The 23,460-nt window shown below is 45.4% G+C and overlaps 2 protein-coding genes across 5 annotated transcripts; both read left to right on the forward strand.

The window, feature by feature from the left end:
• The first annotated feature begins 787 nt into the window (after positions 1 to 787).
• Positions 788 to 16,682, forward strand: RAB5B (RAB5B, member RAS oncogene family). 3 transcript variants are annotated; one of them, XM_030322874.1, is made up of 7 exons: positions 798 to 882; positions 10,066 to 10,191; positions 11,015 to 11,277; positions 12,348 to 12,499; positions 12,891 to 13,013; positions 13,563 to 13,656; positions 13,993 to 16,682. In XM_030322874.1, exons 3-7 carry the CDS (start codon positions 11,115 to 11,117, stop codon positions 14,106 to 14,108), a joined length of 648 nt encoding a protein of 215 aa, XP_030178734.1. In that variant the 5' UTR covers positions 798 to 882; positions 10,066 to 10,191; positions 11,015 to 11,114; the 3' UTR covers positions 14,109 to 16,682. The 3 variants fall into 3 exon arrangements, with proteins under 3 accessions (XP_030178736.1, XP_030178734.1, XP_030178735.1); XM_030322876.1 differs by lacking the exon at positions 10,066 to 10,191 and having other exon boundaries at positions 788 to 882; XM_030322875.1 differs by lacking the exon at positions 798 to 882 and having other exon boundaries at positions 9,476 to 10,191.
• A 46-nt stretch (positions 16,683 to 16,728) lies between these two features.
• Positions 16,729 to 22,888, forward strand: SUOX (sulfite oxidase). Of its 2 annotated transcripts, XM_030322872.1 has the most exons (4): positions 16,729 to 18,752; positions 20,217 to 20,273; positions 20,544 to 20,721; positions 20,957 to 22,888. In XM_030322872.1, the coding sequence occupies exons 2-4, from the start codon at positions 20,227 to 20,229 to the stop codon at positions 22,364 to 22,366; spliced, it is 1,635 nt and encodes a 544-aa protein (XP_030178732.1). In that variant the 5' UTR covers positions 16,729 to 18,752; positions 20,217 to 20,226; the 3' UTR covers positions 22,367 to 22,888. The 2 variants fall into 2 exon arrangements, with proteins under 2 accessions (XP_030178732.1, XP_030178733.1); XM_030322873.1 differs by lacking the exon at positions 16,729 to 18,752 and having other exon boundaries at positions 20,145 to 20,273.
• The last annotated feature ends 572 nt before the right edge of the window (positions 22,889 to 23,460 follow it).

The following is a 23,460-nucleotide window of genomic DNA, read 5'->3' on the forward strand; positions in this document are numbered from 1 at the left end:
ATCACAGTTTTCTAAAGATACTTTAATCACATTTACATATAGTTCAGAATATATAAATTGTCTGTATGAAAAATCATTAAGGGGGCTAACGTCCCCCCAAGCTACCACTTCCTGGGAGTTGCCACTGTCTCAACCCCACCAAAAAACATCTCAGACCGCCGGCGCGAGCCACCCGCAAAATTCCTGTCTTCTGGGGCCCCACAAAAAGGAGGACGCACCGACGTGAGCTATACTTTAATTCCCGGACTCCGGGTCCTTAGGTGAGATATTTCTCTTTACGCCGCCAATTTGTCATAAAGGGCGGGGAGCTAGAGTCAGCCCCTGCCAAATTCGGGGGGAGGGGCGAAGGTCAGTAGCGGCCTTCCTAAGGCTACTTTCAACCCGCCTTGCCTGCCATTCAAGTTCCGAATTTTCCCAGTACTGGTTAAATCTTCACTTGGACCCGCCTCCATCACTCACCTGATTAGATGTTTATGAGTCAGAAGGCGGGGTCATGAGGGCGTCGAGATGTTATTGGTTGATATGTACGCCTGTCAGCAGTGAACCGCCCCCTGTCTCAGAAAGCTAGCTCTTTACTGGTTCCTCACCTCGTCCATCTTCGAGGTTTCCCTCTCTATATTGGTCCGGAGCCCCGCCTGTCCAGTCCCTCGCTGGTACCCGTTGGTGACGGCTCCGGAAGAGGCCCGCCTTTCTCCAGAGGATTGGCGGATTAGTGCACACATCGCCCACCCTTGGTGGTAGGCGGGTAATCGTGCTATTGGCTGGGGCCCCCACCCCAAGGCGAGGAGGAGGAGGAGGAGGAGGGGCAGGAGGTTTGGTTGAGCTGCAGCTGTTTGTCTGTTCGACACAGGCTTGGGCCCGACGGGGGAGACGGAGCCCCAGGTACCGGGCTGATGGAGCCCACAAGGGCAGGGGCGGAGGCGCCCAGGAGAGGAGAGCGGACTGGCCTGAGAGCAGAGGCGGGTCTGGACCTCAGCGAGGGGTCAGGGCGGCCCACTGGAGAGGGGAGCAAGGGGCCGGGCCCCGGCAGGCCTAATGGGGGCGCTGAGGAGGGGGCCAGGCGGGCTGGGAGCCCGAAGTTGGTGAGGCCGGGAGGCGGCCGGGTTGTGTTGGCGGCCTGCGGGAGCCGAGGGCCGGCGCGGGAGGCCCGGGGCTGTGTGAGGGCAGGGGCAGGCCTCATTGAGCAGCTCTGAGGAGGGAGGAGCTGGGGGAAAGGGACGGGGCAACGGGTGAGGTAAGCCCATTTGCCGGGAGGTGCGGAGGGGTCAAACCAGACGCCCGGGCCGCGAGGATAACCGGGGCTGAGGCTTTCGAGCTGTCTAGTTGGAAGGGCCTGAGAAGGCATCTTAGTTGGGTAAGGGGCATTCTCTTCAGGGAAAGTGTCTATTATGAAAATAACTAGGGTGCTCTGAGTTGAGCTGAGAGGGATTTGGGTTCATTGAGGGAGAACTGAGGCAAAGGAGGAAAGCTTTTCTAATCTAGAAGACTAGTTAGTTGGAGAAGTGGAAGCAGGGCCTGGTATCAGTTATGGGAGCTTCTGGGAATGCTCATGGGTGGACTGGAGGATCTGTGTCTTGAAAGGACCCACTCTTTTGTTCCTCTTAGTGGTGAGTTGTGGTGACTCGAAGTTTTTTGGTACTCCCGGGGTAGCGAATGAAGACAAAAGTTAAAAAAAAAAAAAAAATTGTGACTGTTGGCTGTTCCAACTGTTCCCTACACTTTTCCTTGGCTTCAACTGGTTTAAGGTGCAGGCTGTGTTTCTTCTTACCAACCTCAGCTGGGTTAGGGTGCAATGCTGTCTAAGAAATAAGAAGTTGGATTTGGGGGGTGTTTGTTCTCACTTAATAATCTGATCTATGGTGGTTACAGTATCTCTGACCTAGAAGCAGGGGATCAGCGATTGTATTATCCGCCCTGGAAAGGGGCTTAAGAGATCCCCAGTCACAGATCTTCTGACCATAGTTGGTGAAACTTTTATGGGACTTCAACTTGGGTATTTCCCAGGCAGGTAATGGTTAGGTGGAACAAGCCTGGAAATATGAGGTGATATCACTGAGGAAGGGATTTGAGGAAGAGTGAGAAATTCCATTCCAGAAGGTTGGCATCACCCCTATTCTTTGTCTACTTCTTCAGGAGCCCAGGTAAAAGTTGGGTCAAACAGTGAGGCATATGAGGAACGGGTGAGTAGAGAAAAAGATGGATTACTAAGGCACAGGAATCACATTCTCCCCCCCCCCCCATATATTTTTAATGGTCTTCTGATCTCCTTAGTCCCCTATAGTTGGAGTTTATTGGATTTTCCCTTATACTTCCTCCTTTTACCCTCTTATACAAATGTATTTTATGATTATATTTCTTCTTAATTACACAAGTTAAATGTACATATTTTTAAATACTCAGGCTGTACAGAAGTGTAAAAAGTGTAAATCTTCACACACATACTTGGCTCATTTTATCCAGAAAGGTCAGAGATAAGAGACAACAGATCAGACTAATCTTACTTTGGGGGATGTGCCACCAAAGGCAATTCTGTTTTCATGTTCCCACTAAACTCTGGTCTCTCATTCTTTCCAGTTTTCTCTTCTGGAATGATACTCTCTTATTTATTGTGCTCCTTTCACAGATCATTTTGTCTTCTATCAAATTCATACAAGCAGAGAGCTATACTTTGGGTTATTCCTCCTCACCTTCTTAAAACACAGAGCACCGCACCTCCTCCCCCCCCCCCCCCCCCCCCGCCATCCCCAGCATCCCCCAGTTGTGCATTAGGTATCCTAGGAAATGCCCAAATAGATGGCCAATACTTTTTTTATGGGCAGGAAAGAAGCATTGAGGTAAATCTTTTTGTTTGGGAGAATTATTGGCATCTTTGCTAAAGTGAGGAATTTGAGACCTCCGTCTTCTGGTTCATGGCCTCTGAGTGTTCAGACATTCATTGAATATCTTTTCATTAACCCAAAAGAAGACAGTGGCTCTCCTAAGGGGCCCCTGTATCTGTCTTTCTGTAGTGATGTGAGAAGCTCTCAAGTTTCTCTGGATTTGAAATTGGTTTTCCTCTAAACCTCAGTACAGCTAGGACATTTCATACTACCACCTTATTAATTGAATTTGTTCTTACTGGCTCTAGAAGCCCTCTAATGTGCCCAGCCTTTGTACAGTGCCCTCAGAAACTTCAATTATGTCCCCCAGGAGTTTTTCTTTTCCTTCTGCAAAGCCAGTCCTAGAGAAAATTGTGTGGATATGTGTCTATGTGTGTGTTTTAATCCTCTACAGGCTTTGCCATTTTCTACATCCTGGTGGTATTGTGTCCCTTTCTTCTAGACTTTTTTTTTTTTTTGTCTTTTCCACCTTCTTTTTAATCCAAGTCTACCTTCAAGAAACAATCTGACACAGATCCAGAATTATAAAAATGTATTTGGAGAAGAGGGCTTTCCCATTGTCCTTCAAGTCATACCTCCTATCTTCTAACTCTCACCTTGCCCAGGAGCAAGGATTGCTTTTCTGTAGTTTGCTTGTTTGTATGCATTGATACGAATTTGACTTCTGAGGATATATAAGTTAGGAGAAGCAAGTGTGTAGGCTGCTCCCTAATCCTAAAGCATTTCAGATTGGAAAGTAACCAAAGTGTAAGACAGTAAACTCAAAATAAGGAAATGCAACAGCCCTCAAGGAGGAAGGATACCTTAAAACCCTACACAGTACACTCCCACTTCCCAAGAGTGTTTTGGGAAAGAATTAGTCATTGAACAGTAACTGAGCTTAGTAAGGAGCCAACCAGGTGGGCAAAGTGTATGCAGATTTCTGAGCCAGGCTGTAGCTTTGGTTTAGGGGCAGTGGATACCTTTTCAGAATGTCCTCTAACTCTGTGGTGGTGTGATGGTGGGTTTTTTTGTTTTTTGTTTTTTTAACTTGTGTTTCTCAAGTTCAGGAATTAATAGAGATAATGACCCAAAGTTTTTTTAACACTTAACATTAACTGAAAACTCAGGGAACTTGTTTTAAGCCACAGTTGCTTCAGTGTTAAGGTGGGAGGGCCACATATTGGGTGTGATTAGGCCATCTGAGCATAGTAACGGGTGACAGGAAAAGCAGTTAGCCCATGTGAGTTGCAACAGTACTTTGTGGGCTGGGTCTCAAGGGGGCCCTCCATCCAAGGGAGATCACAAAGAGGCCAGGGAGAGAATTGGTATTCTGAGGACTATTAAAAACATTCCCAAATGGAACTGAGTAAGAAGCTATCCAGGTGGCACAAAAAGGGGAAGAATAGATGAAGGAGGAAAGCAGGACTGCTTTAGCCTTAATTAATTTAGAGAGCATTTAATGAACACCTACTAGGGACCAGGCATTGTGCTGGAAAGTCAAGATGACATAAAAAAAAATAGTAACACTTTTTGAGAGGTTGATAGTTCAGCAGAACAAACACACACAATGAACTCATATAATGTAATAAATGCTGTGATAGAAATACCGTCGTAATTCTAGGGGACCCCAGAGGAAACTGATGAATTCTGCTGGGTGAGAAGGTGTCTCACAGAGAAGGTGACATTTAAGCTTGGCCTTAAAAGATAAATTACGAGTTTACTGGTCTCACAAAGTGGGGAAGGACATTCCAAATCTTTCCTAGGTCAATAGAGTTTGTACTACCATACTGATAAGAGATAAGTATGCTTTTTACCTCTTAGGGAAATGGAAGGGAGAGTGGGGGGAAGTGGAAGGACTCTCTCATTTAAGACAGTGACTCATTAATTAACATTGGTCAACACAATGAAAGAGCCAAGTAGTAGAACTCTCAGTTCAAGATTTTAGTAATTTGGGGTCTAAAAGAAGTTGAGAGTTGAAGGTATTCACTGGCTTTTGTCCTATCTTCCCTAATCATTAAATCTCTTACATTAGTCCCCAGCACACAGACCCTTGTAAAAGTTACCACTCTTTCCCTATCATTTATTCCATCAAATTATTTCCATTTCAGCCTTCCTGGCAGGGTTGGTCAAGACCTTCTAGAGAGGCATGGTAATGAGTTAATTATTCTGTTAGAAGAATATAGAATTGGATTCTAGTTCTCAGGGAAGTCCTGGGTCTGTCTACCTGGTTTTAGTCCCAAAGGAAGTACTTACCTAACTGAATAGAGGCAGAAACTATCCAATCTAAGCTCTTGATCCAGTCCTGGTGCCCTCTTCAGGGTTCAATTCAGAGTTAGCATCTCCTGCTTCCTTAAGAGGTATAGTGGTATACTACTAGCAAGAGTACATGACTTGGAGTACTTACCAAAAGGAGATTTAGCTGTCTGTATGATAACACCTGGCAAGTTAATATTATTTGTGATAGCTGTCTGTATGGTAACACCTGGCAAGTTGATTAATATTATGTGCCTCAGTTACCTTACCTGTAAAATACAGAGACTGGACTAGACCTCTAGACTGCCTCTTATCTGGCAAACTGACCTTATGGGACTGACATTTGAGTGTGGGCTAGACTCCAGTGGCAATGTATCTGGAAGTTAGTCTCTGTTAATAGGTGATAGTCTTCTAGAGGCTTCATAATGTGTTTGGCTCAGACACTCAAAGATACCAAGTGGAAGGGGGGCTGAAGAATAGAGTCTTGCTCTGCTGGAACCAGCAAACTGAGAAACCTTTCCTATGCATACTTTTCCTGAGCGTTTAGGGGAGCTACCCAAACTAATGAACTGACCCCTTCATCCTCCACCTTCCCCTCCCCAATGGGCTGATGCCATGGTCAAACCTCAGTCCTCCCTAGTTAATGGTCATTTGATAAACCATTTTTGTGGAGCTGCACTTCTAAGGGAAGTTAAATCTGATTTTTTCTCTCCCAGTCTGAAAGGGTTGAAAGGAAGAATAACTTCCTTGTCCTCCCTTTTTTTGCCTCAGGTTTGAAGGTAATCATCACACCACTTGGCTGGGTGGCAGTGGTTTATGTTTTGTCTTTGAACGGATCATTTGCCTACTGTCAACTCTTAGGAAAAAAAAGTCACCACTAGGAATCATTTGAATCTTATGTATATTATTTCACATCTGTACCCCTGATCTTTTGAGAATCTAGCTATTGCATAAAAAACATAATAGCCTTATATACATGTTGGGGTTGAAGATCAAGGCACAGTGATGGGCAACCCATCAATTACTGTGAACAGGGAAGGTAAGACATATTATTGAGGTGACACATCGGGTAGGAGGTAGTTTTTTCTAACCCACTAGTTTCTAATCTGTGACAATCCAAGGTTGCTTAGTAGCAAGAAAGTTTGCTGATTTGTCTGTGGGGGTAACAAGGGTTTTGCAACCTGAATGTGCTTGTGACTGTTTCCTATCTCCACATTTCCCCTACTCCCTACTACTATTTTCCCAGGCCTAGAGCCATGTGCCTATGAAAATTCAGTCCATTCTAACTTCCATGTTTTCTCCTTGTAAAGTAGTAACATTGAGGCTTAGTGTTCTGCCCCTTAGATCACATGCTTTGAAATAGTTGAAAATGTAAGCAAATAATTGGGGCACCTGGCTGGCTCAGCGGGTAGAGCATGCAACTCTTGATCTTGGGATTGTGAGTTCAACCCATCTTGGATGTAGAGCTTACTTTAAGAAAGAAAGGAAGGAAGGAAGGAAAAGGAAAGAAAGAATAGGTGAGCAAATAAGTCAAAGAATCTAGTAACTTTTCCTGTTGTGTCTTAAAGAATATAGCATATGTATGTCACCTAAAGGAAACTTGATCAGCTTATCATCTGTTTTTTCCTATTGTGTCATCTGTTTTCTGTTCTAAAGTGTAGAGTTATGATGGCCTATCTTTTCTTATGAAACAGTGTATATGAAGTGCCACATAAATATGTTTTTAAAAATCATTTCTCACAGATTCTGAGAAACTCTAAGGGAAAGAAATTTCTTTTTTTTAATGTTTATTCTTTTTTTTTTTTAATGTTTATTCTTGAGAGAGAGAGAGAGAGAGACAGCGCAAGCAGGGGAGGGTCAGAGAGAGAGGGAGACACAGAATCTGAAGCAGGCTCCAGGCTCTGAGCTGTCAGCACAGAGCCTTGACACAGGGCTTGAACCCATGAACCATGAGATCATGACCTGAGCCGAAATTGGATGCTTAACTGACTAAGCCACCCAGGCACCCCAGGAATTTCTTAAATGTACCCAGAACTTTGGAAGTGAATTCAAATTTCACTCTTTACTACTTTTTCCAACCCCCTCCCTCCCCAAAGATCCTTATAGATAAGGAAGCCAGGGCTCAGAAAGGCAAAGGGAGTAGCGTAAGATCACAGTAGATTTTAACTGGCAAAGCAGAGTGTAAAACCCAACCTTGCTTGATTCCAAAGCCGTTACCAGCACTACACGGGACTGCCCCTGTCTAATTTGACTCCCCATTTTCATAATTGTGTCATAACTTCAGTAGCAGGGTTGAAGAATCCTCTGACCCCTGGAGAGCTACAGTCAGCCCTCATCTTAATTTCATCTAGAAGTTTTATAACAGTAACCATAACCTATAGGCTGGCGAGAGACTAGACTTCCTCCCATCCTTATTAACCCCTCCTTCCTTGTCAGGCCTCTCCAGAGCAGTTTTTTAAACTTTTTTTTTTAATCATGACTCCTAATAAAACAAAACATTTTACATCATAATTCAATGTGTGTACATAAAGTGAAACATTTTCACAAAATGATTCTTATTTGCAACATACTTGTTATTTTTTTCTTTAAAAAAAATTTTTTTTTTAACATTTATTTATTTATTTTGAGAGAGAGAGGAGAAAGAGAATCCCAAGCAGCCTCCACACTGTTAGCACAGAGTCTGACATGGATGGGGCTTAAACATTTGAACCACGAAGTCACGACCTGAGGCAAAATCAAGAGTCAGATGCTCAACCAACTGAACCACCCAGGCACTCCCCCCCACTTTTTTTTTAATATACTGATCATGATCCACAAGTGATTTCAAGGTCATTATTGGTTTACAACCCCCAGTTTGAAAAAGAGCTAAAGCATTGTGACTAGTGGCTAAGAACCTAATTAATACCGATTCTTGCAGTACTGGATCCCAGAATTTAGGATTTTGTGGACCAATTAATTTAAATTTGAGGGTTTTTGTTTTCCCACATACTGGTATCTAGAAGTCTTACTATTGCCAATCAACACCATTATATTTTTAAAGCATTAAAACAGTTATTTAGAAAGCTTTTAAAAAAAATGCTTCCTAAAAATATAATTAAAAAATATATATTTCTTCTTCTTAAAAAAAAGAATTTGGTAGAATGAAAAACTCTTAAGTCCTTCACATAACACCCTCCTCAATCCTACTCTCCTCAGAGAGAGGTAACAAAATTGTTAACAAATTTGTATGTATTCTTCCAAAATGTTTTATATGCAGAATTTTGTTTTACATATGTAGGATCCAACCATGTGTTTTGTACTACAACTTTTTAACAATAGGTGTTAGAGGTTTTTCTATATAATACATATTTACCTTTGAGAGGAAATTGATACTAAGAAAGTAAGAAGTTAGAAGTCTTGTTACAGAGAATATTCTTTTAAATTGAATAAATTTAGCTTTATGAAAAACTTGCTATATCGTCTTTATTTTTACCATTTCCTCATGAACCACTGAAAACACCACAAAATAGCCTGTGTGTATCTGGATTCGTAGGACTCACTGGCCTGGGGAATATAAAATACCCAGTAGAATCAGAGTAATTTCTTACATTCCTCTGTCTTAATCTAGTCTACTTTGGGACTTTTTGGAGTTCTCATTGATCTTTTCTGTAAATCAGGGCCACTAAATAATACTTACCTTTTTTTCCTCAAGTTTATTTATTTTGAGAGAGAGAGTGCGAACAGAAGAGGGGCAGAAAGCCGGGGGGGGGGGGGGTCGATTTCATGACTGAGATCACGACCTGAGCCAAAACCAGGAGTTGGATGCTTAACCGACAGAGCTGCCCAGACTCCCCAACAATACTTATTTTTTAGCACTATGCTAAATATATCTTTTCCTTAACCTTTATTGCTACTCTGTGAGTTAGGTGTTTTTTCCATTTTATAAAGGTGGAAGGAAGGGCTCAGAGAAATTTCTTGATGTCATTAATAATGAGGAGTGCCTGGATGGCTCAGTCCGTTAAGCATCCAACTCTTGATTTCAGCTCAGGTCATTATCTCGGGGTCCAGAGATAGAATGTCAAGCTTTTGCTCCACACTGGGTGTGAAGCCTGCTTGAGATTCTTTCTCCTCTCTCCCTCCCCAGCTCACACGTGCACACTCAAAAAAAAATGATTAGTGGTTTAATATTCATGAAGCACTTTTTGCCGCATATTTATTTTTAAGTTTATTCATTTTGAGAGAGAGAACATGCGCATGCTGGGGAGGGGCAGAGAAAGAGGGAGAAAGAATCCCAAGCAGGATCCACACTGAGCATGGAGCCCAAGGCAGGGCTCAATCTCACTACCATGAGATGATGACCTGAGCTGAAATCAAAGAGTCAGAAGTTTAACCAACTGAGCCACCCAGATGCCCCTGTCAATACTTATTTGTGTTATCTCAGTCCTCACAACAGCTTTATGCAGCCCATAAACTATTATCCCATTTTACAGATGAAAGAAATGCACAGATGGATTTAGTAACCTGCCCAAAGCTTCACAGGTAGTAAGCAAAACTGTAAAATAAACCCAGTGAATTAGATTTCATAGTCTTTGTTCCTCTGCTCTGCCTCCTGTATAATTTTTCTCTTTACTATCTTTATTCTATCTTTACTAGAATTACAGATTGTTAACGCTGATTTGACTCCAAAGCATCTTGCTATAGTGACAAAATAATGTTTCCCCACGTGCCATAAAGTATGTTTATGGAGTTATTAGAATCAGCCTTGGAAAACAGAAAGATTAATTTGAACAAAGTACAACCAAAGTAATGCTTAGGTTTTGGACAGAAGTTTTGCATATTCTAATCATGCTAACACCTTTGAATCTTATAGTTCCTTTCCCCTCAGAATCAGAATGATGAAGTATATTCAGGTTTGGATGATTAGACTCTCAGAAGTCTCCACTTCTGTCTCTGTCTCCTCTTCTACCACCAGCTTTCCAAGCTCCTTGGGAGGTTAAAAAAAAAAAAAAAAGGTGGTTCAGTTTCTTTTCATCAAATGTTTATCGCTTGAAAACTTATCCCTGCATCATCTTCTGGAGACTCCTGCTTGTGTCAAAAGGTACACCTTTCTCTGCTTCAAATTTGGAGGGCTACAGCTGTTAGGCCCATTTAGTGTGGAGAGTAATCTAATCCCTAGGCACCAGGAAGACAGCTGCAAGTTGAGAGGTTAAGCCTACTGATTCTTAGACATGGTAGATTCTCAGACTCAGAGAGGTGGCAGAAGCAAAAAGAAAGAGTTGATGCTGAATGCGGTTTGTTAGTTGTCTATGGTCTATTTCTCTACTCACCTTTGACCAGAAGTGATAAAGGACAGATTTTTCTGGCAAATGGACCCTGGTTAGAGTTTCAGAAACATCAAGAAGACTGGTTGTGTATGAAGGATATGGACCCAGAAGCTACCCCTCTGCTCCTAGGGAGGGGTGACTCATCCCACACCCCTAGAGTGCATCTCTCATTTTGAAAGCTAGAAAAAAGATGGGGGTGAGGGGAAGGACAGCACCAGGGATACCAAGGAGATACTGGGGGTCTACAGTACTTGTGGGTAGATTTGGGTGTTCTTCGGGCCAACTAAAAATTGATCAATTTGCTATTTGAAGATCTGGTGGAAAAGTAATGGGAAATAAACTTATTTCATACCATTTTCAGTCTCTCCATTTCAGCTCCCTTAGCAGTTGGAGATTATGTAGTAGTTGGAGATTATGTTACCACTGAGTGTCAGCTACCTGGGACCCTCTCCGTGGGGTTGATGGGGTTAATGGGGTTGATTTTAATTATTAAGTCCTCATAGGAGCAAAGAAATTAGGAGATTTATCTTTTCTCTAAAACTGATTGCAGCAGCAATGGCCCGGTGTTTAATTTTACCCACTTTTTTTTTCTTGCAGGACTGTTGAAGCCTGAAGTCCCCTCCCCTTCCCCCTTCCCCCTTTGCCGCTTTGTGGCATCCCCCCTCCCTCCACCCTTTCCCGTTCGGATAATCTAGCCATGACTAGCAGAAGCACAGCCAGGCCCAATGGGCAGCCGCAGGCCAGCAAAATATGCCAGTTCAAATTGGTCCTGCTGGGTGAATCTGCAGTGGGGAAGTCTAGTCTGGTATTACGTTTTGTCAAAGGGCAGTTTCATGAGTACCAGGAGAGCACCATTGGAGGTGAGTACCTCAGGGAAAGAGGAGGTTCAGTGTGTAGTGAGGCTTTTTGAAGGGAGATCTAGAGACCTGATTGTGGAGCTGGCCTTTTTAGTTCTCTGGAACAGAAATCCTTTATAAAACAGAAGAAAAAAAAATTGCCATACTGCCAAAAAATAGATATGTTTGTCCTCTTGCTTCCTAGAAGAAAATTAGAAAGGTTGACCTTTGCACACCAAGAAAATCACTAATTTTTTTTAATCTGTCTTCTTCCTCTCACTTTCCTCTTAATCCAATTGAAGTTTAGTTGAGTGTCATCTTGAGCAGGGTTGGCTTAAAGCAGTGATTCATAATCAAAAGTGTACATCAGAATCACCTGGGGAACATTTTTATCCTGTCATGCTTGGGCCCTGCCCTAGATGTACTGATCAGTATGGGAAGTAGGGTGAATTTGGTGGAGGTGTAGACAATACGTATGTTTGGAAAAGCTCTGTAGAAGAGGCTGGAACTAAATATAAAAGATAAAAGACATCTGCCTTTCCCACCTTTGCTACCTTCTCCCTTCTACTACTCCCTAGGGCGGTAATTCAGTAAAAGATCTTTTATGAGAACTCCCATGTTACACCTTCCCTACTTTTACTAGTAACCTTGGAAATGCAGTGTTCTTGGACCAGCAGAAGATTATATAAAAAAGTAACAGCCAAATTTATTGCTAATAGTGGGATCTGTCATCAGTCTTTAAAATCTTCTAATTAATTATTGATGTGACCTTTGAAACTTATTTTCTGTCACTATCCCTTATTCCTCTATTTTGGTTAGAAGAGAGATAAGTGTCAGCTCCTCTCTAACATTCATAGCTTATGTGCCCCCACTACTTAGAGGAACTTCTGGCAGGAAGGACTTAGCCAAGGGCAGTCTTAATCCTGGTTCTAAGACCTATACATAAGGAGAGGAACTCTAAACCTTTTTCTTAGCTGAATGACCTGGTTGGTAACTGGTCTTAGACTGAGAATGGAGATATTATGAAGGGGGCTGGGATTTTCCCATTGATCCTCCTACTTACAACTTCTTCCCCTCCATTCTCTCATCCACAGCGGCCTTCCTCACCCAGTCTGTTTGTCTAGATGACACAACAGTCAAGTTTGAGATTTGGGACACAGCTGGGCAGGAGCGATACCATAGCTTGGCCCCCATGTACTACAGAGGTGCCCAAGCTGCCATTGTGGTTTATGACATTACTAATCAGGTAAGTGGGCTGTGAAGTTTCTTGCTTTTATTAATAGGAATTAAATTAGGTGGGGAAGAAAAAACAAGTTCTTGAAATGGCAAAATAAAATAAGAGTATAAATTCTACTCCCAAGTGCTGGTAAGACAGAGGTAATGACACAAGTGGTTTCAGTGAGGGAAGGTTGCCTAGAAGAGGTGAGTTTCGAGACAGGGTTTTGAAGGTGATGGGCCTGGGGCACCTGACTGGCTCAGTCGGTGGAGCATGTGACTCTTGATCTTGAGTTTGTGGGTTCAAGCCCCACGTTGGGTGTAGAAATTACTTAATAAAATCTTAAGTTAAAAAAAAAGAAGGTGATGGGCCTAGATTGGCAGTCATTCTAGCCTACCTTCTCTTCCTCATGTTTTCCTAGGAAACCTTCGCCCGGGCGAAGACATGGGTAAAGGAACTACAGCGACAGGCCAGTCCTAGCATCGTTATTGCCCTGGCGGGGAACAAAGCTGACCTGGCCAATAAGCGCATGGTGGAGTATGAAGTAAGTTGGCCCATAGAATCCCTCTGTAACACACTCCCTCTGTACTTGGGATCTTTAGTCCCCAAACCTGCCCTCTCTGAAAACCTCATCTGAGGACATTTATCATCTCCATTCCCCAGTTCCACACCAGGCTAAATACAACAATACTGTGACCCTAATGACAGCCAGGAGATTTTAGAGGAGTCAGAAAAAAACTTCAGAGCAGAGGGGTAGGGGAGTACCAGCTATAGGGGTATCAATGTGAAAACAGGAAAGAGGGAGCAGGTGAATTTGAGGTAAGGGACTATTCAAGTGTCACAACCTAAAAGCCCCCAACCAATTTACCTTCTCCCTCATTATCAAGATTCCTGATATCTGCTTGTTGGATTAAATGGTCTAGACCATGAGTTATCCTTGAGGAAGTCGTCACCAAAATATGAGTCCAGAGCCAGCTGGCTCAGAGGGCAATTAAACCTAGGATACTACCTAGTTCTGGTGCTACATGGAAGTGGAAAGACAGTACTTGTTCCTGTCTTACATTCTGAGTACCAGTATACCCACCCCTTGCAGGAGGCCCAGGCATATGCAGATGACAACAGCTTATTGTTTATGGAGACTTCAGCCAAGACAGCTATGAACGTGAACGATCTCTTCCTGGCAATAGGTAAGGTCAGAACAGCCTGGGGTCTTCCTGTCTTTTTGCCTTGCCTCTTGGCAAGATCACTAGCCCAAGTCGTAAAGACAGAGGGGAGTGTCTCCTGCTGTGAAAACTAGGTATGGAAATAACTTTCCATTATGACTTCCATCCTTTGGCTACAGCTTTAGCCCCCATCCCCCCACATCTTTAATGTAGTTTACAAAAGTGAACCTTCCCCTCTTCAAAACATTCTTTTAATCTCTCACATTTCCCCTTTCCCCATATCACTCCCCCACCCAATAGTCTTTTTGGAGAGATGAGTAAAATCTACCATACTTTTTTCCCTTCTCTTTTTATCTCTAGCTAAGAAGCTGCCAAAGAGTGAACCCCAGAATCTGGGGGGTGCAGCAGGCCGAAGCCGGGGTGTGGATCTCCATGAGCAGTCCCAGCAGAACAAGAGCCAATGTTGTAGCAACTGAGGGGGTGGCTAGCAGCAAACAAGTATGGAGCTAGCACGAGAGCTAAGAAATAACCTCCATCCCCACCCCTCAGCACACAGCCCCTACGGTAACAGCACACTGAGCCCTGGCTCCCAAGGGCTGCCTCCTGACAGCTCCGTCATGGCACTTTTTAACGCTTCAGCAACCAACACCAGGCAGCTGTTGCCACTGGCCTCCTACCCCTACTCTGGGGCTTGGGGGTCAGATCCCCCAGGACTTACCTTCCAAAACAAACTTTCTTCACTTTGTATTATAGGTGCAAGACAGTGACCTACTTATCTTTCCTCTTCCTCCTCCTCCTCATTTTTCCAGAAAACATTTTTTTGTCTCCTGCCCCTTCCCCTTCTGCTTTTGGTCAATCCCTGTTCTTGATCCCCTTTTCCTCCTCTCCCCAGGATGGAGAAGGTGGTGAACCCAGGAACTGAGGAAGGAGGTTTCCAGTTCAGTCACATTAAAGGGCCCTGGGGGAGAGTAAGGCTCAGAGCGGGAGGGAGTAAGGAAACCTTTCCTTTTTGTTTTTATTTGGTTGGAGTTTCTCGTATTTGAAAACACTGCAGTCTCCATGAGTTGGCCTTGTGGAGGGTGTTTCTAGGTAGAGATGAGAACGGGAAGGCAAGCTCTCGGGTACCAGGTGGGAGTTGTGTTGTTAGCTAACTGGGCAGAGGTAGAGGAGGTGGAGATGCAGTGTCACCTGTGGCTCTGGAACTGTTCCAAGGCCTGATTTCCCCCTCACCCAGCCTCTTAGGTAGCTTCTCCCCCATAGTGGGGGAGACTCTGGACCCCAGAGTCCTCCAAAGAATCTTCACTGGTTGCCTGCATCTTTGGCTCTGCTGTGATCTAATTAGAGGAGGGACCAGTTTCTGAATCCCATCCTCTGATTTATACATATGCATTTTTTTCTCTGGCCTTTAGATGGCCTCAGCCCCAGCCACTATATTCCCCTGCAGTTTGCACTTTAATTGGTGGTAGTTCAGTTGGGATACTTGTTTTATGGGGGTTTTGATTTATTTACCTGCCCTCTCACCTTTTTAATTAAATGGAACCCAAGGTAGTATATATATGCGGTTTGGGGAGGGGCTGTAGAGAACAGGACCAGTGGCAGCTACTCAAGTCTAGTCTCCATTGCTTGCTTCCTCCAGCTCTGACTCTTAACCTATATTCTTGCCAACCTAGCTCTCAAGTATAGGTTTGCCTTTCCTGGGGAATTAACTGAGCAACTGGAGAGTGGTCTCGGGATAGCCTAGGCCATTGTATGGGAGTGAAGAGGGGTGTCAGGCAGGAGGGAGGAGTTTTCTATCCTTTCCTAGGGTTCACATTCAATTTGATCCAACCATTACTGTGTCTTTTCTACTTCCCTGTAAATAGGTATGATCTTTATTCCCATTGTACAGTCTGTTCTGTCCTCCACCTCCCATCAATCAGGCCCTGTTTCTTTTCTCCTTTGTTAGTATCTTCCATTTAGTCCCCCGATTCTTATCCTCATACTCACCCCCAGCCAGTGGTTTAATCCATGTACCACTAGAAGTTAATACCACAGGCCTACTTGTGGACCCCTCAAATCATAACACCTGTTCCTGTGGACAGGGAACAACTGCCACTGAAGGTCCATCACAGCTGTCTCATGTCACCAGAGGATGTTGGTCCCTTCTAAATCTCTAGCCACTCTTGGCCTCTCTCATCCGGTGTTTTAGCATATCTTTGTGAAGCCATCAAGGCAAGAGAGAGCTCTAAACTCCTTCTTGTTCCAGCCCAGAATTTTGGGAAAATTGGGGGAAGTAAGATAGGAAAGGTCACAGTGACCTAGGATTGGAACCTTTCTACCCTTTGATTTGCAGACTGCCCTCTGTCCCAGAGCAGCTGAGAAATCCTTGAAGCTGAGATTCCGAAGGACCCAGCTTAGGTTCTTCCACTTAGGCCTCAATTCCCTTCCTTTTCCAGGGGCAGCCTTAGTTCCCGTGGCCCTGAAACACATATATTTTTCTCTTCCTTTCCCAGCACCCACTAGCCCCCCAAAGCACCCAGTGCATCCTTATAAGTGGAAGAACTAGGATCGCTCTCTTAAATTCCTTAGAAATGAAGGGTTTTTTTTGTTTGTTTTTTTTCTCTGTGCATCTTTCCCCCTGGAATGGGAGTGAAGTGGTTCATTGCCTTGGGGCTGGGAAACCATTTCTCCAGGCTTTTTCTCCCCTCCCCAGCCCCCTTAGGAACAGGATTGGCCTTAGCTTTTAGGCCTATCTGCTGCTTTCCTTCTACTTCCTACCAGTCCTTCTACTTCCTACCAATTCTTCTGCTTTCCTTTGAGCTTTCTTGGGCTTGGGGATCTTAGTTTTTATTTCCCAGCTCTTCATTTTTTTTCTTCCCTTCTGATCAGTTGTTTTTTTTTTTTAGGCGGGGGTGGGGGGGTGTCCTTTTTTTTTCTTCTAAGAAAGCATTTGCCTTTTTTCCCTTTTCTTCCTCTCCCAACATAACAATCGTGGTAACAGAATGCGACTGCTGATTTACCGATGTATTTAATGTAAGTAAAAAAGGAAAAAAAAAAAAAAAAGAAAAGTGTATTGGAGTGTTGCTTCTTTTTTTCTTTTTTCTTTCTTTTTTCTTTTTTTTCTTTTTTTTTTTTTTTTTTTTTTTTTTTTTTGCTATTTGATACTAGAAATTTGGAAGAAAGGGCATTCAGTGTTTTCGTGAATCAGAAATATACCCTCTCCTACGTCATCGTACTTCCTTATAAGTTCCCTTTAATCTTTCTTGAATAGTGAGATAGCCCAATTTGGAAAATATTCGCTTTATTGCTGTTTAATCACTCCTATTCCCAAGCCACTAGAGAGCTCATCAAATCTGAGGTAACTTATTTTTATAGACCTCTTAATACATATTGGGCAGGGTGGGGTAGGGGGTGTGGTCTGTGGACCTCTGGGCAAACAATTGATGAGACTGGAAGGAAAGGTATTTGTGAATCCTTTGAAGTATTCTGCAAAAGTTTATGTGCATTTCTCCAGGGAAAGTGTGCCTTGCTTGCCTTGCTAGTATCTTAGAGGGGTCCGTGACCTAAAGAAGGTTAAAGAAAGCACTAAATTTGTATTTTTAATTGATCATTTCCACCCCAACAGGAAAATTTCTCCTAGATCTGCTCTTGTTTGCTACTGTACTTGAAGCCCTTCAGTCCATCACGGTCTAAATGGAGGTGGGTGGGAGAGAATGACACAGAGAAAGATCAGGTATGGTTGCAGAAGTACAGGAAGAAGGACTGGTTCCAGACAGAGCTGGCATTACAATCCCATCTACCAACTTATCAGCTGTGGCCTTGACCTAGGTACTTAACTGCTCTCTGCCTCAGTTTCTTCTTCTGTAAAATGAAGAAAAGTTGAGGTTCAAAGGTCAATTGTGTAAAGTATGTGTGGAGCACACAAGATGACACTGTTATTATGGAGAAGTCTTATCCTGCAGCCTCAGACAGTCCCTAACTGATTTCTCTGTATTCTTGGGCTGAGCCCAATTTTCAAGGCTGGTAGGATAGGTTGGGCATCAGACCTCTCCAATGATTTAACTGAACACGGTTGAGCTGGAATTTCCAAAACCCTCAGGGCCAAACTTACCTTTTCACTGCCGATTCCCCTTTCCTTCTGTCTCTTAGTACTCCCCCCAGGGCTCAATGATTCTTGACAAAAGCTCTAGTTCACTTTAGGAGAGCAGAAAGGGAGAGGAAATGATCTTCCAAAATTAAAGATGAAGACCTTCACTTAGTAAGGTTGTAGTTCAACCTTTTGGCCTCTAGAGGGCAGTGTGGATACGTTCGCCTCAAGTTCACAGCCAGCCAATAACAGTGTGTACTGCACCAAAGGATGAAAGGATGATGGCAAAAGTATTCTTAGTGCTCTCCACTGTGTGATTATGAGCGATTATAATCTTTATATTTGGGGGTATTAAAATATTGTTCTAGTTATGACAATGATTTTTTAATTGGCTTAACTAAAAAAAAGTCGGTATTTGTATTGTTCTATACTTTGGGAAGAAAATAGACATGTCCAAGGGAACTAGTCTTTGAACCACTATTTAAGCTTCGTTTCTGTATTTATTCTTGGATATAAGAGAATTGAGCGCTTGACCTTGTTTTCACTAAAAGGCAAACCGGGCTGTTTTAGTTGCAACACAGATGTTTGTCAAAAACAGGGTAGAGGTGGAGCTCACAGCCGGGAGAATGCCGGCTGGATTCCCAGGCCTTCTCAGTGAACGCACCTTGTGTCACAGCCTTAGGGGCAGGGCGGGGGCGTCTCAAAACCTCCCACCTCTCCGCCCAAGCTTTGGAGTCCTCGTCACCTTCCACTGCCCAGTTCTGGACAACAGTGAGAGTCCCATTCCTTGTCGAGCGGGGATTGGAAACAAAAAACAGCCAGTCTTAGCTCCGAGCCCTCGTGGCACCCCTCCTGCCTCCGCCTCCAGAAGGCGGGCACAGCAGCTTGCAGGCGCGCGGCCAGCCAATAGCTGGGGGATGAACAGAAAGGCGAGAGTGCTCCTTCACTCGGCCCCAACGTCACGATGCTGGCCCCGCCCCTTCGCCAGCAGTCTCTGGGAGCTGGGCGGGTAAGCCAGCCACCCTCCCGACGCCGGACGCCGAACCCGAACCCGGTAAGGGGGCTGGGGACTGGGAGTGGGAAGAGGAGGAGGAGGAGGAACGACTGGTAACCTGGGAGATGGCCAGGGCCTTGGGACCCGGGGGTGCTCCGAACCCCATGGGTTCGAACAAAAACCCAGTACCACCTCCACTCCCGCTGCTCCTCTTAGGAGCGCAGTGTGTTGCTACGAGACACTCTTGTACCAGCTGCTGGGCAATGGCATTGGACTGGGTGCTTGTGCTCTGGAGTTGGACATATCCTCCTACCTAAAGTGCCCCCCCGGGGGGTGAGACGTCACCACCCGCAAAAGGGAGGTGGCGTCTGTTTTGGAGCAGAAGGCTGCTTCTCCCAAACCTGGGACACTGGGTTTACCAAGTTTACCCGCAAGTCAGTCCTACTTGGACCACTCCCGTCTGGTTCAAGTGGGCTGCTGGGACTGAGGGCAGGTGGGAGGGAGAGTGAGGATCCCATGGCCCAGGAGTAAAATGCAGACTGCTCCTGTTCCTATCTCCTTCACAGTTTCTCGGCCTGCCCCCCCTTTTAGCATTTTGCCAGCAATTGGGACTCTTCTTACTCTTCCTGGATTTGGCCTTCCTGGGGTCAGTGAGCTGCTCAATGCTGTGAGGAACGAACTGCTGCAGGGCAGAGAGGGGAAAAATTACTTCTTTAGCCCACTCCCTGACACCAAAGCCATTAACTTCTCCATTTGCTGAGTTCACGGGAATGGCATAGACAAGGTAGGGGTGAGAACCCTAGGTTGGAGTCCAGTTCCCAGCCAGGTTCAATTTTCTTTTTTCCTAAGGTTGGTAGAAGGAAAGGAAGGGACTGAAAGGCCTTCAAAAACCATGTTATTATGTGTTTGCTCCTCACAGCCGCTCTGCTAGGTAGATCTCATTTCATAGATGAGGACATAAGTTCTGAGAGAGTTGGTATTTTGCCCAGGAAATGGGGCTGGTTAATGGTAAGGCTCATTTCACAAACCCAAAACAGTTTGACTCCCCAGAATCTGAGCTGGTTCACCCTGTTAGGCTGCCACTGCCTTTTTCATGTTTTTGTCCCTAAGTTGGTCTGCCTCTCATTTGTCCTCTGCTGACTTTGGAAATAATAAACCAGCAAACTGGACAGTCGACATTTTGGCTTCTGACCTTTAGGCCCTTGGCCCTGAACATTGGTCTCTGTAGTGGATAGAGAATGGAGGATGGTGATTCTAGAAGCCCCCTACCCACTGCCCCATTCCCTTCCATCCTGTCAGCACAGTCTCTTTGAAGTCCTTTATGTTTTCTCTAAGGACCCATTTGGACCTCCCCCCACACATAGTCCCTTCCTTTGGCCTCATTACCACAGAAAAAGTCTCTTCATTTGCCCAGAGAGCACCTTGCTGACCTCTGTGTCTTCCTTCCACTCATTTCCTCAAGTTTCACTAATAGCATCCCCTCCCAGAACTCCTTATCTTGATCCTGGAATCTTTTTCCCACAGGTCTGTCACAATGCTGCTGCACAGGGCTGTGATCCCCCATCTCCGACAGGCCTGCAGGTAGGCCATCGCATCCTAGAACTTGTGTCTCAGCCCATATTCCCCACCCCCAGTATCTTTATGACATTTATCTACCAGATAAGATAGTTGAAATACTGGATACTAAGGAGGAAAGGGAAAGCCATATCTCACCTGCTTGTTCCACTCAACCCTGGAGAAACTTAAGTCCCAACTGAAGGAACCAATGGCCAACCTGGTAAACCTCAGGCCTTCACTGTCCCTTTCCTATGATCAGGAGTGTGCTGCTAAGAGGACCTCTCTCTCTTCCAGACTCAAGTCAGCCCCCTCAAGGCTCTATATTCGGGCTTGCTCTACAGATGATTCACTTCAGCCCCAGTGCCCCAGCCTTGCCTTCTCTGGTGATAACTCCAGCACCAGGGGATGGAAAGTCATGGGGACTCTGCTAGGCCTGGGTGCAGTGTTGGCCTATCATGACCACCGGTGCAGGGTAAGTGGGGAAGAAAGGGACTTCACTGTCAGAACAAGGGGGCCCTAATAAGCTCCCCAGGCAACCCAGGCTATTACCACAGAGCCCATGGTGATACTGTCTTCATGCAGAGTAAAGATGAAATCTGCTACCTCTCTTTCACAGTGGCCATGACTTTATGGTTTGGGTCAGGATAAGCAAGAGTGATTCCTTACTGTTTATGTTTCTTTTTGCCTTACCCCTGCGTTGTCTGCAGGCTACTCAGGAGTCACCACACGTATACACAAGAGAGGAAGTGAGATCTCACAGCAGCCCTGAGACTAGGATCTGGGTGACTCTGGGCTGTGAGGTGTTTGATGTTACAGAATTTGTGGACTTACACCCTGGGGGGCCATCAAAGCTGATGCTAGCAGCAGGGGGTCCTCTAGAGCCCTTCTGGGCCCTCTATGCTGTTCATAACCAGCCCCATGTGCGTGAGATGCTGGCTCAGTACAAGATTGGGGAGCTGAGCCCTGAAGACAAGGTACCTTCCACCTTGAAGACCTCTGACCCCTACATTGATGATCCCGTACGTCACCCAGCCCTGAAGGTCAACAGCCAGCGCCCCTTTAATGCAGAGCCCCCCCCTGAACTGCTGACAGAAAACTATATCACACCTAACCCTATCTTCTTCACCCGGAACCATCTGCCTGTACCTAACCTGGACCCAGAAACCTATCGTCTGCATGTAGTAGGGCCACCTGGGGGTCAGTCACTGTGCCTATCCCTGGATGACTTGTACAAGTTCCCCAAACACGAGATCACTGTAACTCTGCAGTGTGCTGGCAACCGGCGCTCTGAAATGACTCAGTTCAAAGAAGTGAGAGGTCTGGAGTGGAATATCGGGGCCATTAGCACTGCACGCTGGGCTGGGGCACGCCTTTGTGATGTGTTAGCCAAGGCTGGTCACCAACTCTGTGAAACTGAGGCCCACGTCTGCTTTGAGGGACTGGATTCAGACCCCACAGGGACTGCCTATGGAGCATCCATCCCTCTGGCTCGGGCCATGGATCCTGAAGCTGAGGTCCTGCTGGCATACGAGATGAATGGGCAGCCTCTGCCTCGTGACCATGGCTTCCCTGTGCGAGTGGTTGTTCCTGGTGTGGTGGGTGCCCGCCATGTCAAATGGCTGGGCAAAGTGAGTGTAGAACCAGAGGAAAGTTACAGTCACTGGCAGCGGCGGGATTATAAAGGCTTCTCTCCATCTGTGGACTGGGACACAGTAGATTTTGACTCAGCTCCATCTATTCAGGAACTTCCTGTCCAGTCAGCCATCACAGAACCCAAGGATGGGGAGACAGTACAATCAGGGGAGGTGACTATCAAGGGCTATGCATGGAGTGGTGGTGGGAGGGCTGTGGTCAGGGTGGATGTGTCTCTGGATGGGGGCCTAACCTGGCACGTGGCAGAGCTGGATGGAGAGGAACAGCGTCCCAGAAAGGCCTGGGCCTGGCGACTATGGCAGCTGCAAGCCCCTGTGCCGGCTGGGAGAAAGGAATTGAACATTGTTTGTAAAGCTGTAGATGACAGCTACAATGTGCAACCAGACACCGTGGCCCCAATCTGGAACCTGCGAGGTGTGCTCAGCAATGCCTGGCACCGTGTCCATGTCCATGTCGCCCCATAAGAAGGTGAAATGGAATTACCTACTCCCCAGAATCATCATCTCAACCCCTTTCCACACACATCCTTTTGCCTTGTTACCACAGGAAAACCTTTCCTTCCACCTCCACTTCTTGGATCACAACCCTATACTATGCCTTCCTAAACCACACACAGATATGCACATTGCACATTTCCACCCAGACACCAGCTCTCCTTTGACACTATGTTACATATCCCTATTATGCCAGAAGTTGAGAGCTGTTGAAGATGGAGGCTAGAAGTGGGGAAATTTCTGTAAACACGCACTCTTCTCCTCCTACCCCACCTCCACTTCTAGTGTCTATCATCACTTTATTTTGCTTTTCCTCTTGGGAGTCTTCAGAGAATGTGTGTGGATATGTGTACAAAAAATGTATATGCAACTTTCTACTGACTTTCTGGTTGCCAGGGGTCGTGAGAGGTACAATCCTGCCCCTTTATAGTTCCACTTTTCTAAACACATCAATAAAGTATCTGTTTAAGACACAACTCCGAAAAAAGAAAAGATTATGACTTTGGGGACTTCTTGAGGCTGGAGCGTGAGCATATTGCAGGAGGGAGGTGCACTGGTACTGGGATATGTAGTGAGATAATCCCAAACAAGGTGGGGGGGGGAGGGAAAAGGGAAGTAGGGAAGTCAAAAAGTGGGGCTTCCTTCTCCGAGGTCCGCCAGTATCTGTAGCGTTGCTTAGGTGACTCACCTAAGAATACCCTCAAGAGAGATTTTTTTTAAATGGCATTGTTAAGCTCCTCCCGCCCCTCCCCATTTCTAAACACTTGGCAGGAAAAGCAAAGAATTCTAAGAGGCTAAAATCAATATTGCCTTAGCAGAGGCAGGGCAAAACTTGGCACTAGGGGCAGATATGCCACGGCAGGTGGGGGCATCCAAAGTGCGCCTAGCTTACAAATCAAACGCAGATGCAGGGGCAGTCATCGAGTTACCCTCCGCAAGCGACCCCTCCTTTCCGACTTGAAGCTTTCGGCGCTCGGCTACTCTCCCCTAGCTCTTTTTCCTTTCCCCAGCAGTCTCCCTGGCTTGGGGGCGCTCGGTGTTCGGCCACGCCGCCTGTCGCCTGG

The sequence above is a fragment of the Lynx canadensis genome, chromosome B4, assembly GCF_007474595.2.
Source record: "Lynx canadensis isolate LIC74 chromosome B4, mLynCan4.pri.v2, whole genome shotgun sequence".
Taxonomy (NCBI): Eukaryota; Metazoa; Chordata; class Mammalia; order Carnivora; family Felidae; genus Lynx; species Lynx canadensis.

Excerpts from the sequence above, each read along its gene's own strand:
- RAB5B (XM_030322876.1), top strand. The coding sequence starts at position 11,115 with ATGACTAGCAGAAGCACAGCCAGGCCCAATGGGCAGCCGCAGGCCAGC. Across the intron at positions 12,500-12,890 it reads TTTATGACATTACTAATCAG|GAAACCTTCGCCCGGGCGAA; the intron begins GTAAGTGGGCTG and ends ATGTTTTCCTAG. Across the intron at positions 13,657-13,992 it reads CGATCTCTTCCTGGCAATAG|CTAAGAAGCTGCCAAAGAGT; the intron begins GTAAGGTCAGAA and ends TTTTATCTCTAG.
- SUOX (XM_030322872.1), top strand. The coding sequence starts at position 20,227 with ATGCTGCTGCACAGGGCTGTGATCCCCCATCTCCGACAGGCCTGCAG. Across the intron at positions 20,274-20,543 it reads CATCTCCGACAGGCCTGCAG|ACTCAAGTCAGCCCCCTCAA; the intron begins GTAGGCCATCGC and ends TCTCTCTTCCAG. Across the intron at positions 20,722-20,956 it reads ATCATGACCACCGGTGCAGG|GCTACTCAGGAGTCACCACA; the intron begins GTAAGTGGGGAA and ends CGTTGTCTGCAG.